This window comes from Temnothorax americanus, unplaced genomic scaffold (assembly GCF_048541705.1).
Source record: "Temnothorax americanus isolate GAGA-0224 unplaced genomic scaffold, ASM4854170v1 Scaffold15, whole genome shotgun sequence".
Taxonomy (NCBI): Eukaryota; Metazoa; Arthropoda; class Insecta; order Hymenoptera; family Formicidae; genus Temnothorax; species Temnothorax americanus.
The window spans coordinates 4005001-4020271 of record NW_027509286.1 but is presented as its reverse complement, the minus strand read 5'-3'; the positions used below and the strand labels follow the sequence as shown (position 1 = coordinate 4020271).

General features: G+C 41.2%; 2 protein-coding genes and 1 long non-coding RNA gene across 6 annotated transcripts in view; 2 read left to right on the top strand and 1 right to left on the bottom strand.

The window, feature by feature from the left end:
- Positions 1–15271, bottom strand: part of Irsp53 (Insulin receptor substrate 53 kDa) — a 187826-nt gene that overhangs the window by 15781 nt on the left and 156774 nt on the right. For all 3 annotated transcript variants that reach the window (XM_077401912.1, XM_077401913.1, XM_077401915.1), the window contains 3 exons: positions 860–931; positions 551–754; positions 113–304 (listed from right to left, as the gene is read on the bottom strand). In XM_077401912.1, the coding sequence (XP_077258038.1) occupies positions 113–304; positions 551–754; positions 860–931 (468 nt within the window). The remainder of the gene's footprint in view (positions 1–112; positions 305–550; positions 755–859; positions 932–15271) is intronic.
- Positions 210–9056, top strand: LOC143895102 (uncharacterized). Its single transcript, XR_013256226.1, has 2 exons — positions 210–349; positions 5956–9056. It is a non-coding gene; the product is annotated as an uncharacterized LOC143895102 (long non-coding RNA).
- Positions 12632–15271, top strand: part of LOC143895100 (uncharacterized) — a 62766-nt gene continuing 60126 nt past the window's right edge. Inside the window, exons 1-5 of one of the 2 annotated variants that reach the window (XM_077401936.1) lie at positions 12644–13518; positions 13641–13711; positions 13990–14262; positions 14396–14533; positions 14671–15271. The exon at positions 14671–15271 is cut by the window's right edge and continues 2879 nt beyond it. In XM_077401936.1, coding sequence (XP_077258062.1) covers positions 14058–14262; positions 14396–14533; positions 14671–14735 — 408 coding nt within the window. In that variant the 5' untranslated portion in view covers positions 12644–13518; positions 13641–13711; positions 13990–14057 and the 3' untranslated portion in view covers positions 14736–15271. Of the gene's footprint in view, positions 13519–13640; positions 13712–13989; positions 14263–14395; positions 14534–14670 lie in introns of both variants that reach the window. The other variant, XM_077401935.1, reaches the window with a different exon arrangement.

Genomic DNA, 15271 nt, shown 5'->3' with positions numbered 1-15271 from the left:
CAGCAAAACTCGTAAGAATAAATTGTCGCGCTTTCGGATTGATCAGAATCATATGAATTGCAGAGAACGCGGAGCTTGAGAGATTTGCATGCGATCAGTCGCGTGAATTTACCCTGAGTCTGGAAACGAACATGTCCTCCACCGACTGGGGCAAGTATTCCCTGGTGGCAGCAACCTCGCGCCATTTATCAACCGAGGGATGAAGCGCGGCCAATGCAACCTCATGAAAACTCGCATAGTGCTTCGCCAAGGAGCATTGTCGCTCCAGCACGAAACCGTATCGCCGTCTCTCCTGAGTCATCGCCTGTGAAAAGAACGCACAAAGGATTCCGGGATATTAATGAACTTGGTTCGTTAATAAATCTCATCGCGTAATCCATCCCCTCCGCCATCCTTATTTAACTTTCAGTAGTGTTCATCCACCACGAAAAAATATCTTGCATTATATCCCTACGATTATGTACGTTGGCGTTTTGAAAAATGTGCTTTGGTAATAGAAGAACTTGATTGAACCTAACGTGATTGATAGTTCGACAATTTTGTTACTCACGTTTTTCAGACTCTGCTCGCAGAAGGCGTCGAGCTTAGTCTTCTCCTCTTCGAGAATTTGCATGTTCTTGAGCTCCTTGTCCATAGCGAGGCCACTCTTATTGGCCGCCCTGGACTTCTTTCTCTGCTTCTTCATGGTCGCGGCCGCCTTGCTATACGTCTCGGATCTGGTCTTGTGTTGCTGAAGAAACTTCTTCTGCTCGCTCTGAAAGTCCATTCTCAGCGTTGTATTATTCAGCGTCACCGGAAGTCGGGATTCGGAGACGACTAATGTTCCTTCCGGGAACCATTTCCGGGATAGTTTACTTACCTGGACGACTTTCGTGTCCTTCTCCAGGTTGGTTTCTAGAGGCACCAGCAGATCCACATAGAATGCTTTTAACTGGAACGTAAGATGTGAAAAGGATATTATTATATACATATGAATGATACGCGAGGCTTGTTTCACCTAGCGATATTAATTAATTCTAATAATATTTTCTAATTGTATTGTTACGCCCGTGCTGGACACTGAGTAGAGAAGTCGGGAAAACCTGTGAAGCGCGCTCCTTGACAACGGGAGTTTGTTTAATGTTTATAGATTTATTGATTTTCTGTCTGGCGGATTTTTGGAATCCGCACGCGTTCTGTTTTACGAGCTTGGAATAAACGCATTTCTTAAGTTCTTTTGAGTTCTCTTTCCTTTTGCGAGTTTCGCAAAATACGTGCGCAAGTGTGGAGTGCGCGATAGTGTTACGGCGGCGAGCTTACTCGACGAGCGTAACATTTTGGGGGCTCGTCCGGGATACGAGGCGACGAACGCAGTATCCCGAACAGAATGACGACCACGCACACCCCGCCGAGGACCCGTTCGCAGGCCGCGGCGTCGGCAACAACGGAGGCGGGCGCGACCCATCCGCAAGATGCGGGGGCGATGGAGGCAGAGGCGGGTGCTTTCGAAGCTGTCTACTTGGAGCTTCAAAAGCTGCGCCAGGAGCGGCGGCTAGAGCAGCAGGAGCAACAGCTTTTCCGCAGCGAGTTGGAGGCTCGCCTGAAGGAACGCGATGCTGCGGTGGCACGTCTTCAGGAGCAACTCGCCGTACATCAGCTAAGTCCCTCCAATAATGTTTTTCGCGGCGGAATTTCGAATGAAGCGACGCGTGAAATAGGCGCGAGTGAGGGCGCGTGTGCGGGACGCGCCGCGTGTGGAAGTTCGACTGAGACGGCGCTCGGTTATAAATTAAAGCCCGACACGTTCGACGAGACTGTTCCTCTGATGCGCGAATATTTAGCACAGTTCAATTTAATTGCGCAAGCGAATGGCTGGGTGAAATCTTCGAGAACCGTGGCTTTAGCCTCGAGCTTAAGAGGGAAAGCGCGTGCCGTATTGGATGGGGTAACCGAATTTGAGAGCCTTCGCTATTCTGAGGGGGGTTTTTCAGTCGCTCTCGGATGAGAGCTATTTAGTGTCTTGCACTAATTCGCTATTCTGAATTAGAGGCTAGGTTAGAGTTGCGTTTTGGCGAAGCGCATATGTCTCAAACGTTTTACACCCAGTTCACTAATCGGAGACAAAAACCCGGAGAAGATCTGCCCGTTTTGGGAGCGGATTTAGAACGTTTAGCGCGTTTAGCCTATTCGGAATGCTCGGCCGAGGTGCGGGATAAGATTGCGTGCGCCCAGTTCGTTGCGGCGCTTTCTGACGGTTTCGTAAAACGAACTCTTCAGTTAGAGGGATTAACTTCCTTGAGAGCCGCCATAGAGAGGGCCATGGCAATAAAAGTCATCCAAGCAAATAGTTTTTCGCGGAAATTTGAAAGTAGAGATCTCGGAAAAGGCAGAGCTGGGAACGACATTAAATCGGCGGGGAATGAGAAAGATGGAAAGAGTTCTGCAAATTTTAAGAAGAATTTGGGTTTCAGGACGAGATTCGGGCGTGAGGAAAAAGAGTGCTGGCAGTGCGGTGCCAAAGGGCACTTTCGGTCGGAGTGCCCTTCTCTAACTACCGAAGAGAAGGGAAACTCGGAATAGCCGAGCTCAGCGGGGCATGTTCGGCTCAGGGGTGCAAAGGCCCTGCGAAATTAAGTAGGATAAGTAGCGGCTAAGTGATTTTTGTTTTCGCGGCCGAGTTAATGGCCGGACTTGCGTCTTTAGAATAGATATGGGCTCCAATGTGTCGGTACTTAGGGAAGATTTGTTAGGTTATTCTTTGCAATCACCCACTCCTATAGAGAGATATTTCTTGACCTATCCAACGGGAGAAACGGTTCCTGTAAAACATAGAGTGGTGGTTGGAATCAAAATAGGAAAATTTTCTTTGGATTTTCCGGTAATCATAGCGGCCATAAAAGACGAGTGTATTCTAGGAGCGGACTTTCTTTCAAAAATAGGGGTAGGAAGCGTTTTCTCTTCGGTTTTTGAGGAAACGGTGTCAGAGAGTAAAGAAAACTTTTTCTGTTCCCGAATTTGTAGTTTTGATAGGGGGATTCCTTTTTTTCTTAAGGAATTCTTTGAGAAAAATTCCGAAACTCTCAACGCTTCTCAAAAGGAGCAGTTTGCTGAATTGGTGATCGAGTTTCAAGATGTCTTTTCGGAAGATGTGGTTGCAGGAAATTGCTCCGTCGTTGAGCATGTTATTAGGGTGAAAAATTTTTCTCCGATTAAACAGGCTCCTAGGCGAATTCCACTGCATATGCGAGAAGAGGTGGGAAAGATTTTAAACGAAATGAAACAACGTGGTGTCATCGCGAAGAATCTCATAGCGCCTGGGTTTCTCCAGTTGTTTCAGTAAAAAAGAAAGATGGAACGATTAGATTCTGTATCGATTTCAGGAAGCTCAATGCCATTACAGAAAAAGATTTTTATCCTAATCCCAGAATAGATGATCTTTTTGATCGTTTATCCGGAAATTCCTGGTTCACCACCTTAGATTTAAAAAGCGGCTATTGGCAGGTGAAGCTTCGTCCTCAGGATAGGGAGAAAACGGCCTTCTCTATAGGAAATGGCTTATGGCAGTTTACTGTAATGCCATTTGGATTATGTAATGCTCCTGCTACTTTTGAGCGATTGATGGAGCAGGTTCTTCGTGAGATATTGAATAAGATTTGTATGGTTTATTTGGATGATGTCATTATCTATAGTAAAACTTTCGAGGGAATGCTGGCAAATTTAAGGGAAGTATTTCTTCGTTTACGGGGTGCAAATTTAAAACTCAATCCAAAAAAATGTACTTTCTTTGGGAGAGAAGTGAAATACTTAGGCCATGTCGTTTCAGAAAAAGGAATCTCCACTGATTCGGAGAAAATTAAGACCGTTCAAGAGTGGCCTATTTCTCAAAATAAGAAGCAAGTGCGAAGTTTCTTGGGACTCTGCTCTTATTATAGGAAATTTGTGAAGGGATTTTCTCTTATTGCTAAGCCATTATTTTCTTTAACTGAGAATCTTAGAAAATTTGTGTGGGATGGGCGTTGTCAGGAAGCTTTTGAGAAGCTTAAACAAAATTTAATTTCTCCTCCTATTTTAGCTTTCCCAATAGAAAAAGGGGAATTTATTCTTGATACTGACGCTTCAAATCACGGCTTGGGCGCGGTACTTTCTCAGATTCAAGATAGTAGGGAGAGGGTCTTAGCTTATTATAGTCGAGTTTTGAGCAAGTCTGAAAGAAACTATTGCGTAACTCGTCGGGAGCTGTTAGCTTTAGTGGAGGCTTTGAAGACCTTCCATCACTATTTATATGGACGTGAATTCTCGGTTAGAACGGATCATATTTTCGTTACGCTGGTTGATGTCTTTTAAAAATCTAGAAGGGCAGTTAGCACGTTGGATGGAACGCCTACAACAATTTAATTTCGTAGTCAAGCACCGAGCAGGAAAGGTGCATGCAAACGCTGACGCGTTGTCTAGGCGTCCATGTGCGGAAGGAAACTGCAGATATTGTGATAAAGTGGAGATGGGGGAAGAAAGTATTGTAAGGAAACATGTTAGAAGGATAATCTTCAAAGAAATTGAATCTGCGGACTGGAAAAGAATGCAATTGGAGGACCCTTTAATTGTAGAAATTATCGTGGAAAAGAGGAGAATAGGCGACCTCTTCGTCAAGAAATAGCTCAGAGAGATTCGACTGCTAAGGACTATTGGCTCCAATGGGATTCCCTGGTGATTAAAGACGGGATTTTGTGTAGGAAATGGGAGTCTCCAAATTTATGTTCCGTTGTTTTTCAAACTATAGTTCCTCGAGGAATGATTTTGCGAATTTTAGAAGAAGCTCATGATTCTTCCACAGGTGGCCATTTTGGTGTCAATAAAACCTTAGAGAAGATCCGGAAACATTCTTATTGGGCTTTCTGTAAGCAGGATGTCGAATATTGGTGTAGGACTTGTAAAGTTTGCGTTTCAAAGAGGCCATGTGATAAAGGAAAGTCTTCTATGCAAATTTACAATGTCAAGGCGCCTTTTGAAAGAATTCAAATGGATGTTGTTGGTCCTCTTCCAACTTCTTCTTCGGGAAATAAATATCTGTTGGTGGTTACGGACTGTTTCACAAAATGGGTGAAAGCTTTTCCGCTTGGAAATATTAGGGCTAAAACGATTGCGGAAGTTTTCTTGAGTCAAGTGGTTTCCAGATACGGCATTCCTTCGGAATTACATACTGACCAAGGAAGAAATTTTGAATCTCGATTATTCTTGGAACTAACTCAGTTATTGGGAATTAAAAAAACAAGAACTACTCCATTTCACCCTCAATCCAATGGTCAGGTGGAACGTCAACATCAGACGTTGTTGAATTATCTGGCAGTTTGTTGCTGAAAATCAACGAGATTGAGATCGTTGGATTCCATTAGGGTTGTTGGCGTATAGGTCTTCTAAACATGAAACTACTGGTTTCACTCCTTCTGAATTGCATTTAGGTCGGGAGTTAAGATTACCCTTGGATCTACTTCGCGGACATCCTCCTGGTTCTGAGACTATTCCTTCGGAAAGAGAATATTTCCGTCACTTGAAAGGAAAAGATCCAAGTTATGAATGAGATCCATAACATTGTATGTCAACGTATGGAAATTAAGTCTCAAAAAGCCAAGGCGCTTTATGATCGGAAGGATAGACAATTATGCTATGAGCCTGGGCAAAAAGTCTGGTTATTTAATCCTCGAAGAAAAATAGGAATAACTCCTAAGTTACAAAGTAATTGGGAAGGTCCTTTTGAAGTCGTTAAAAGAATAAATAATGTAGTTTATTGCATTCGTAGGTCTAAACGGCATAAGAACAAAGTCGTTCATTTAGATAGATTAGCTATTTTTTATGAGAGGTATAATTCCTTTCGAATTACGATTTTTATCCGGAGCGCGGAGCCCGAAAAATTTCAATTCATTTAATTAGTTTTTAGGTTTTTTTAAGAAAAATATATTTTTCTTTTGTTGTTACTTTCAGCTACTTCTCCGAAAAGATGATGCCGAACAACATCAGGCAAAGATATTAGCTAAAAGAAGACCGCCTTGCCCACGGTTTTTGATCGTGGTTTTTCCGTGGGACTTAGGGCAAATGCCAAGGCGGGGACTGGGGAGTCTTGCGAGACGCAGGGTCCACGAAAGCTTCCCCCTCCAGTCCGAATACTCTCAAGAGGATAGCGCTGGTAGCAAAAGGAAAGCCGACGTTGAAGAGGTTCACACGTGGAAAGAAGCGTTTTTGGATTGAGGGAAGAAACGATGCTCGTTAACTCGCAGCTTAGCTCCAGGTAGAGCAGGAAGCGTTTCAAGTTCCCGAAAATCTAAGAGAAAGAAACTGCTTGTAATTTTCCTCTAGTTGTCGGGACGACGTTGAAGAGGTTCACACGTGGAAAGAAGCGTTTTTGGATTGAGGGAAGAAACGAAGCTCGTTAACTCGCAGCTTAGCTCGAGGTAGAGCAGGAAGCGTTTCAAGTTCCCGGAAATCTAAGAGAAAGAAACTGCTTGTAACTTTCCTCTAGTTGTCGGGACGACGTTGAAGAGGTTCACACGTGGAAAGAAGCGTTTTTGGATTGAGGGAAGAAACGAAGCTCGTTAACTCGCAGCTTAGCTCGAGGTAGAGCAGGAAGCGTTTCAAGTTCCCGGAAATCTAAGAGAAAGAAACTGTTTGTAACTTTCCTCTAGTTGTCGGGACGACAACTTAAGAAGAGGGGGACAATGTTACGCCCGTGCTGGACACTGAGTAGAGAAGTCGGGGAAACCTGTGAAGCGCGCTCCTTGATAACGGGAGTTTGTTTATGGATTTATTGATTTTCTGTCTGGTGGATTTTTGGAATCCGCACGCGTTCTGTTTTACGAGCTTGGAATAAACGCATTTCTTAAGTTCTTTTGAGTTTTCTTTCCTTTTGCGAGTTTCGCAAAATACGTGCGCGAGTGTGGAGTGCGCGATAGTGTTACGGCGGCGAGCTTACTCGACGAGCGTAACAATATGTATATTACTTATAATATGTTATGTCACATAATAATATTATTTAATCATATCTTATACTATTTTTACACAATAAATAATGTTATTTTTATATAATATTAATAATATTTTGCTTTATATATAATGTCCTAATGTCGCGCTTTTGTCTCATCGTCCAAAAAGTAATATCCATTTGGGAAATTAACGTGAACTTGAGTGGTTTGTTCACGTAAATTAAAACAGACATAATAAAGTGATCTTTTTAAGTGAGAAATAATTAACGGACACCGCTAGGCAATAAATGTAATTAGGAGAGGGTCGAACACCCTTCCGGCATTTAAAAGTGGTCTAGAGACGAAAAGATTAAGATGATCTTAGTGTCCTCGCGGATGGTGTTGAAAGAGCGATGTTTGTTTATTTCTTCGCCGTCTCGGGTTCGCTCTATGTGAGTTTTAGGCATTTTACGAGTCTCTCCCGAGCCAGACCTAATTTATACTTGCAGGAGTGGTCCTTGGTTGGATGCATTCCGACGGAAAACGCGCCAATGACGACGACGACGACGCGCTCTTTATTCCTATTTATTAGCATCTTGAGAGAGAGAAATAAAGCGAGGCAGGAAAGAATAGTAAAAGCAATGCGTGAAATTTCGTGTAATGGGAAAAGAGTGTAACGCAGTAATATGCCGGTCTAACAATAAAATAATAGCGTAATACGAGTCGCGGTAGAACATAAAAACTCAAGTAAATGACGAACAATGTTTCGAGCGCAATTAGAAGAAGAAGCGGCATGGTGCGCGAACGCAATAGCGTAGCGCAATTGCGCCACAGCATGGCAGAGCAGACATAATTGTATAAATAAATGGGAAATCGAATCTAGCTTTCCAGATGCGTTCGCCGAACTTGGCTACCAAAGTTCCGCCAGACCCGACATTTCGATTTTCGCCAATCTGGTCTGTTCGGCGACCGCCGAGACGAGAGATCCCGACATCCCGGCGCGAAATCTCGATTCGAAAATTCAACTCACGCCGGGAATCAAGCTGCCCGAGCTCGATCATCCCTTAGACCCTCTCCTCCGCAATCAAATCACTATTCCTTCATTCTCCCATTTTCCATCCGGTCAAACACGCGCCGAGACACGTTCGCAGAGCACGATTTTCCGGCCGCGATAATGATATGCTTTCGTGTTTGCCAGCCACTTCGATCTATCAGCGTATTAACCCTTTCGAACCCCTCTCTTCCTCGGCCCTTCCAACGTCGTCCGACGTCGGCGTTTCTTCGAGAGCCACCCTGTTCTCCTGCCGCAACCCTCCTCGCCAGCCGCTCGCGCCGCACCCCGTTCTCCACAACGCTCGCGTTTCACGAACAAGTTGTTTGTTTTGCAGTTCGAGCACCCTTCGCCTCGCTTTTTGTACGTCGCTCAAAGGTAGGCGGATTGCAGCCGCCCGTTGCTATGGCGGCGGTGCGGCGTGGCAAGAGAGAGGAAGAGGGGATCCGAATCCGTCTTTTTTTATCTGCTTTTTTATTCCGCCCCTACCCGCCCCCTCGTTGAATACGCGAATCTCTATGCACCGTGAATTTAATCCGCGATGAGCTTTTAGGGAACGCCGGCGATTTTTATTGGGAAATTCTGCGCTCTTTAGATCTGATTGTGAGCGACAGCCGCCATATTGAGTCTGCGTTGGGACGAGCGAACGAGCGTCTTTTACCGCGCATTCCAGTTTGCCCTGTCGTTTCCTCACCCCGTCACGTCTCGCTTTGCTGCGTACATAAAAAATTACAGCGCTTCCGGAACTCGCGAGCACACTTTTTTGTGCCGGCTTCCGGTCGCGTCACACCGGACAGATCGGAGAACCGAATTTTGGCCAATAGCAGAAGACGTCAACAACCGAAGGTTGGCAGCAATCGGGAGAAAAAACGATGGTGTCTGTGTTTATATTGTGACAAAGAAGCACAAAATGTAAGCGTAAACTTCCGAAATGAAATAAAGTAGCGGAAAGATTTCTTCTACAATATTGGAAAAAAACAGTATTAATAATAAGCCAACAATTATTAGTGGTATAATTCAAAGTATTTGCAAATTAAAAATATTTTTCTTAAACATTGTCGGTGCCAGTGGAGCATCTTTTTAGTTTAGCAGAGCAAGTAAGTGTACTCCGTCGAAATCGTTTATCAGATAAAACATTCAAAAAATTTTTATTTTTGAGAAATAAGAACTTAAAATAAAATTTAATATCCATTTAATATCTCTTTTATAATCTGCGTAATTCTTTTTATAAATTTTTATAAATAGTCTCATAAACACAAAATTATCTAGATAAATCGCGATAATTATCTCATCTTTTATCTAGATTAATTAAAAACAAAATCATCTTTATCTCATCTAAGATGAATTAACGGATTTTTATCTTATCTTTACGCCAGATTATTTTAAATTATTATGTCGTGATTATATTCACAACAAACATTGAAAAGGAGGGGAAGAAATCATTAGAAATGTTGCAATTGCGGATCAAAGATGTCCGCAGAAGAAGCTTTTTTAGCGAATCTCGCGGAATTATCGATTGCGGAGATACACGTCCGTCAAAAAGCTGCAAAGTAATGCAAGCTACGTGAGTTTCACTCCACGCAGCCACCCTGCATCCCGCTGGACTTGGTACTCGTCTTTCTCTTTCCGCGCGGCACTTCCACCGCTCTTTTCTTCTGGTCGTGCTCGAGATAATCTTCGTCTGGAGTGCGTTTTTCATCTGTGAATCGTGACGCAGCACGCGTACGCGGCTGTTTGTTTCTTAGGAAATCCCCCGAGGAATCGGAGATCGTTGACCCTCGGAGCACCCCCAAATATGAATCAACTATTTCGTCATTTACTTTACTCGACCAATTTTGTGCGTAGTTCTAATGTTTATAAAAGTTCTAATATTCAAAGGAGTACAAAGGCCTTTTCATGAATTTTTAAAATTACGAAGATATACAAGAAGAGTTTATTCTTCGTTTAATTTTCCAAGAAAACTTCATTTTAATAAAATTGTAGTTCCTCGTGTTTATACCGCTACCGACTTATTCAATATAAAAAATTAAAAGTTTCTGTAACATCCCTTTGCTTTCAACATTCTACGTAGTAGTCGCAGTCTGCGTAAACATATTGTGTGCGCAAAAACAACCAACAAAATTTCATTGTATTTTAACGGAAAAAGCTACACCCCAAACTTAACGTTACTTAATTAGTGCAACAGGAAGGGTATATTCTTAACTTACTTGCGGATTAGATTGGATTAGGTCGCTGGAGGTCGGCCGGAATGAAATTGTAAAATGCGACGGCAACGTGTGTGCGAGGGAAAGCGGGAGAAAAAGAGAGAGTTGTAAAGTCGTAATAACCTGCACATGTCGTTATGGTCGCAATGAGATTTCATGTTCAAACGAAACGCCTGCGGGATGTAATGTCGCCCTCGAGCCAAGCGGAGGCGAGCCGCAGGATCAAAGAGGCTCCTGCGAACTTCCGCGTGCCGTAGAATCGTTCTATAGGGTGTCATCGGCGAAGGAGAGAGAGAGAGAAAGAGAGAGAGAGAGAGAGAGAGAGAGAGAGAGAGAGAGAGAGAGAGGGAGAGAGAGATAGATAGACAGATCAGAATCTCTCTCGAGTGTATGCTAGGCCTTACTATCTCTGCGCTCTCTAGACGGATCGCAGTCGCGAGAGAGAGAGAAAGAGATGAAGGAAAATGCTTTCTTAAGTTGTCAAAAAGATAGATAGAAAATGGTAATATCAATTCTAAATAACCATCGGGCTGTAAACGTTTTTTAGGACCCTCGGGTTGTAAACGTGAATCTGTCATGTCCGATGCTATTTTCTTTATCTTAGAGTATTGAAAAAGATCTGAAAAAATATCTGTTCACATTGTAGTTGACGATTTTATAATCATTTTTATAAACATCGTTTATTTAATATGTTTATTTTTAATAAACTTTGAATAAGAATAAAGGAAAAAAATAGGTTTCTTTAAAGAGTAATTCTTTAGAAAAACTCACACAGCTCGGATGACCTTGACCTTGACATATGTTATGAAGAGTTCATTCCTGAGTAATTTTACTTTAACAACTATGTAGCAGTCTCTTATAGTTTCTGAGATATACTTATTCGCGAAAAACTAAAAATTTTTTTTTTTTTTTAAGATATCGAGACAAGACTTGGGGAGATCTTTAAATCTCGGCGACATTCTCAATTTTCGTCCTATAGATCATACTTCTATCTTTTATAGTTATCGAATTATTCGCGAAAAACTAAAATTCTTTTTTTGAGATACCTATAAGTATAGCATTATTTCATATAAGAGACCTTAAGCGATATGTAGTTTCAACATGTATATCGGTCCCTGAATACTTTTCACTATTACGATGTTTACATATAAGTTTATACTTTATATCGATATGTTTATGATAATCAATGCAAAGCGAAATCTACCCCTTCAATTGTTGTGTGGGTGGATCACACACATGTAATCCATCCACACAATAATTGAGTTGAGTACCTAACTAGTTCTTTTTTAGGTAGAGCCGCCTGCGGGTGGGGGGGGGGGCGGAACCCACTGCATCCACGCATACACTTTTCATACAAATATGAAAAATATAAGAATGCTGTAAGAAAATAACATTCTAAGACATCTTAGTGTTTTCTTTGATTTTAGTTTTATATCTTATTGTTAGTTATATATTTTTTACTTTAAATTAACTATAAAAAAACAATTAAAGTAATTTAAATCGACCGTAACTGGCAATATATAACGTCTTTACCGATATGAACATAAAAAAAATTAAACTATTGAATTTAGAAATTACATCAACTGACCAAAACCTATGGTCAAAATTAATAATGTCTCGATGATGATCTGAAAATGTGCTGTGTGAATCCGACAAACCAAGTTGGCTCACAGTTTTTCAATGTTCATATCGGTAAAGACGTTATATATTGCCAGTTACGGTCGATTTATATTACTTTAATCGTCGACGCGACGATTAATTACTATTATACTTATTTTATTTAATACTTATTTAATAACCTATTTACTGTTTACTACGTTTACGTGAGTGTTTATACATACAGGTTAATAATAACCTATTATATTATTTTTTGGTATTTATTTAGAATAGCTACTGCACCTCAAATATCGATGAAATTAGGCTTAATCGATTCGTTTTTGCATAAAACGAAAGAATCTGGCAGAAAAATGCGGCGGTCTGCCCAACGAAGCGAGATATTTAACGTTAAAGTTGACGACTCTCAGGTTATGAAACCTGTCATACCGACGAGATGTAGCGACTGTGGTAGCGACATGAACATGCCCCGCGGCCACATGCGCATGCTCTGTCAGCTCTGTGGCCACATGCGCATGCTCCGTGCCCGCACGCGCATGCAAAAGTGCGCGAATTTGAAACGTATGCATACTTATAATGCATAAATATAAATATGTACTTTTTATATACGAACTATTCTCTGCTTTAACAAATTATTTGTTAAATAATTTGTTAAAGCAGAGAATAGTTGGTATATGAAAAGTACATATTTATATTTACAATGAATAGTTGGTATATAAATATGTACTTTTCATATACCAACTATTCTCTGCTTTAACAAATTATTTGTTAAATAATTTGTTAAAGCAGAGAATAGTTGGAGTATAAAAAGTACATATTTATATGTACAATGAATAGTTGGTATATAAATATGTACTTTTCATATACCAACTATTCTCTGCTTTAACAAATTATTTCTGTTTCGTTAACTTCGACGCATAATATCTGTAGCAGAAATAATTTGTAAAGCAGAGAATAGTTGGTATACGAAAAGTACATATTTGACGACTTGACATGTTATGAAATCTGTCATACCGACGGAATGTAGCTCGCGAAATTTTAAACAAGTGAAGCGCGCCACTATTATGATTGTTATGACCGCGAGCCATGGATTACTATTTATTTGCTCGACTGAATACGACATTGTAAATAATAAGTTGATTTGGAGGTTGTAAATAACGATCTGAAGTTGAGCGCGTTAAGGTATGTCGCTACACATGTGGCCACGGAGCATGCGCATGTGGCCGCGGGGCATGTTTCTGTCGCTACCACAGTCGCTACATCGCGTCGGTATGACAGGTTATAGTCGTCAACTTTAACGCTAAATATCTCGCTTCGCAGGGCAGACCGCCGCATTTTTCTGCCAGATTCTTTCGTTTTATGCAAAAACGAATCGATTAAGCCTAATTTCATCGATATTTGAGGTGCAGTAGCTATTCTAAATAAATACCCACGAGGCGTTTCTGCCGCGCGATTGCGGCCGCGCGTTAATAACGTTTGCACGAGCCGCACGCTGTCCCGAGGTAATCATCAGGTGCGACAACGCGCGCATACGCGCGTATGCGAAACAGCAGTAACACCGTAATCGTGCCGGCGATATACTGAATTGAATTGCTTCGTGCTTATCTGGAGATTTCGTATCCCTACATTGTGTTACCACCGCTGCCGGAAAAGAAGGTTCTCTACGCTTGACAGAAAGTTCGATCCCGACTTCGTTGATCGCAGAAGAGCTGGACTCGAGGTACGTTTCCGATTTACAATTATAATAGTATCGTGCGATGAATGTTGTACCCAATTATAACCTTAAATGAAGTTGTGCACGTTGCTAGTATTCTGATTATACAATACATTTTTACTTTGTAGAGGTATTATGTAGTGACAGCAGAGAGCTGATACCGAGGAGATCAATCCCGTTTACTCGCAAAGGAATTATCGTAAGTTATTTTATTATCGGTTCAACTTATTTTTTATTCTTTTCCAGTTTTTTAATCTTTAACATCCAGTTGTATCAAAATAATTCGACTAATAATTTCTATACTATTGCAGTTATATACAAATATTAAATTACAGCACATTTTTTATCTTGACCATATTTTTTATAATTTTCAGTACCGTTCTCATAACTTTTTTTTCACAACTTTGCAAAACCACTTGCGGATGTCATATTGTAGCAGTATTATTTGATTTTTTTTAAGTGTAATCACGTTTGCAGAGTACAATGAGCCATGCACGAAAAACCAGGAATGCTCGCACGTGGAGGGTGCTATCTGCACGGATAACATGACATGCGGATGCGCGGCTGAGACGGTGCTGAATATGGACGGCAAGAAGTGTTTGGCGGCCGCCAAAAAGATCCGGGACGAATGCACGGAGTCAATACAGTGCACGGCAACGTTCGAGTTTTCAACTTGCGTCGACAATATGTACCAGTGCGAGCAGAATTTTCATTACGAACACGAGCTGACGAGATGTTTTTCCAACAAAGGTACTCGAGAATTTTCAACCGATAGTTCTCCCGTAGAATCACGCGTCATGTTTTAAAAAATCCAATTCCAAAAATCTCTTTCTCCGCACCACGTCATAAGAGATTACAATTAATCGTTTTCATCGTTTTGCAGCGATCGGCGATGAGTACGAGTGTTACCAGGCCGAAGATTACGAGAACGATCCGTCGATTAAGTCTGTGACGTGTAACTCTAACACATGCACGTGCGCCGACAATTACATCTTAAGCGAGAACAAGTGCGTGAGCGCCGGTAAGTGAAAACCGATGTATAACACGCATCTCATCTAAAAATAGGAAATTAATAATTATTTATAGAAGATGCATTTCGATTTCATTCGCTCTTATTCGCAAATTCTTGCTCTTAATGCATTTTTTACGTTTCTGCAGGCTTGTCCTTCGTTGCGTCCTTGTCAATAATCATCCTCGTAATAACGCTGACTTTCTTTTCATGAAGTGCAAAATACGATTTCTTCGAAGAGACACACAAGTCGTTAATGGAGTTAAATTTTTAATGATTATAACATCGTGCATGCGCAAGAGAAATTTAATCTCAAGGAAGAAACGCAAGTAGGCCTGCCGTGGTTGAGGAGGCAATTCATTCTCGGATTATTATTTACTTACGGATTATAATTATTTATGTTATCATTTGCGAGACTTTTTTTAAGGACTTTTAAGAATTCCTAAAGAATGCCCGTAAATTTTTCACAGGTAATAATATCACGTTAACGCACACTAATCTTTGTCAAACGATACCTCGCAAATCAAGGTGTATGGAATTCAGAGAACTTCCTCTCTCTCTCTCTCTCTCTCTCTCTCTCTCTCTCTCTCTCTCTATATATATATATATATATATATATATGTATAAATATATGTGTATGCGTGTTTGTGGGATTGTGTGATAACAGAGTGAGAAAAAGAAATAGAAAAAAGAGCGAGATAAACCTGATTATCCAAGTTTTGATGATGGATTACATCAGCTTTATTGCGT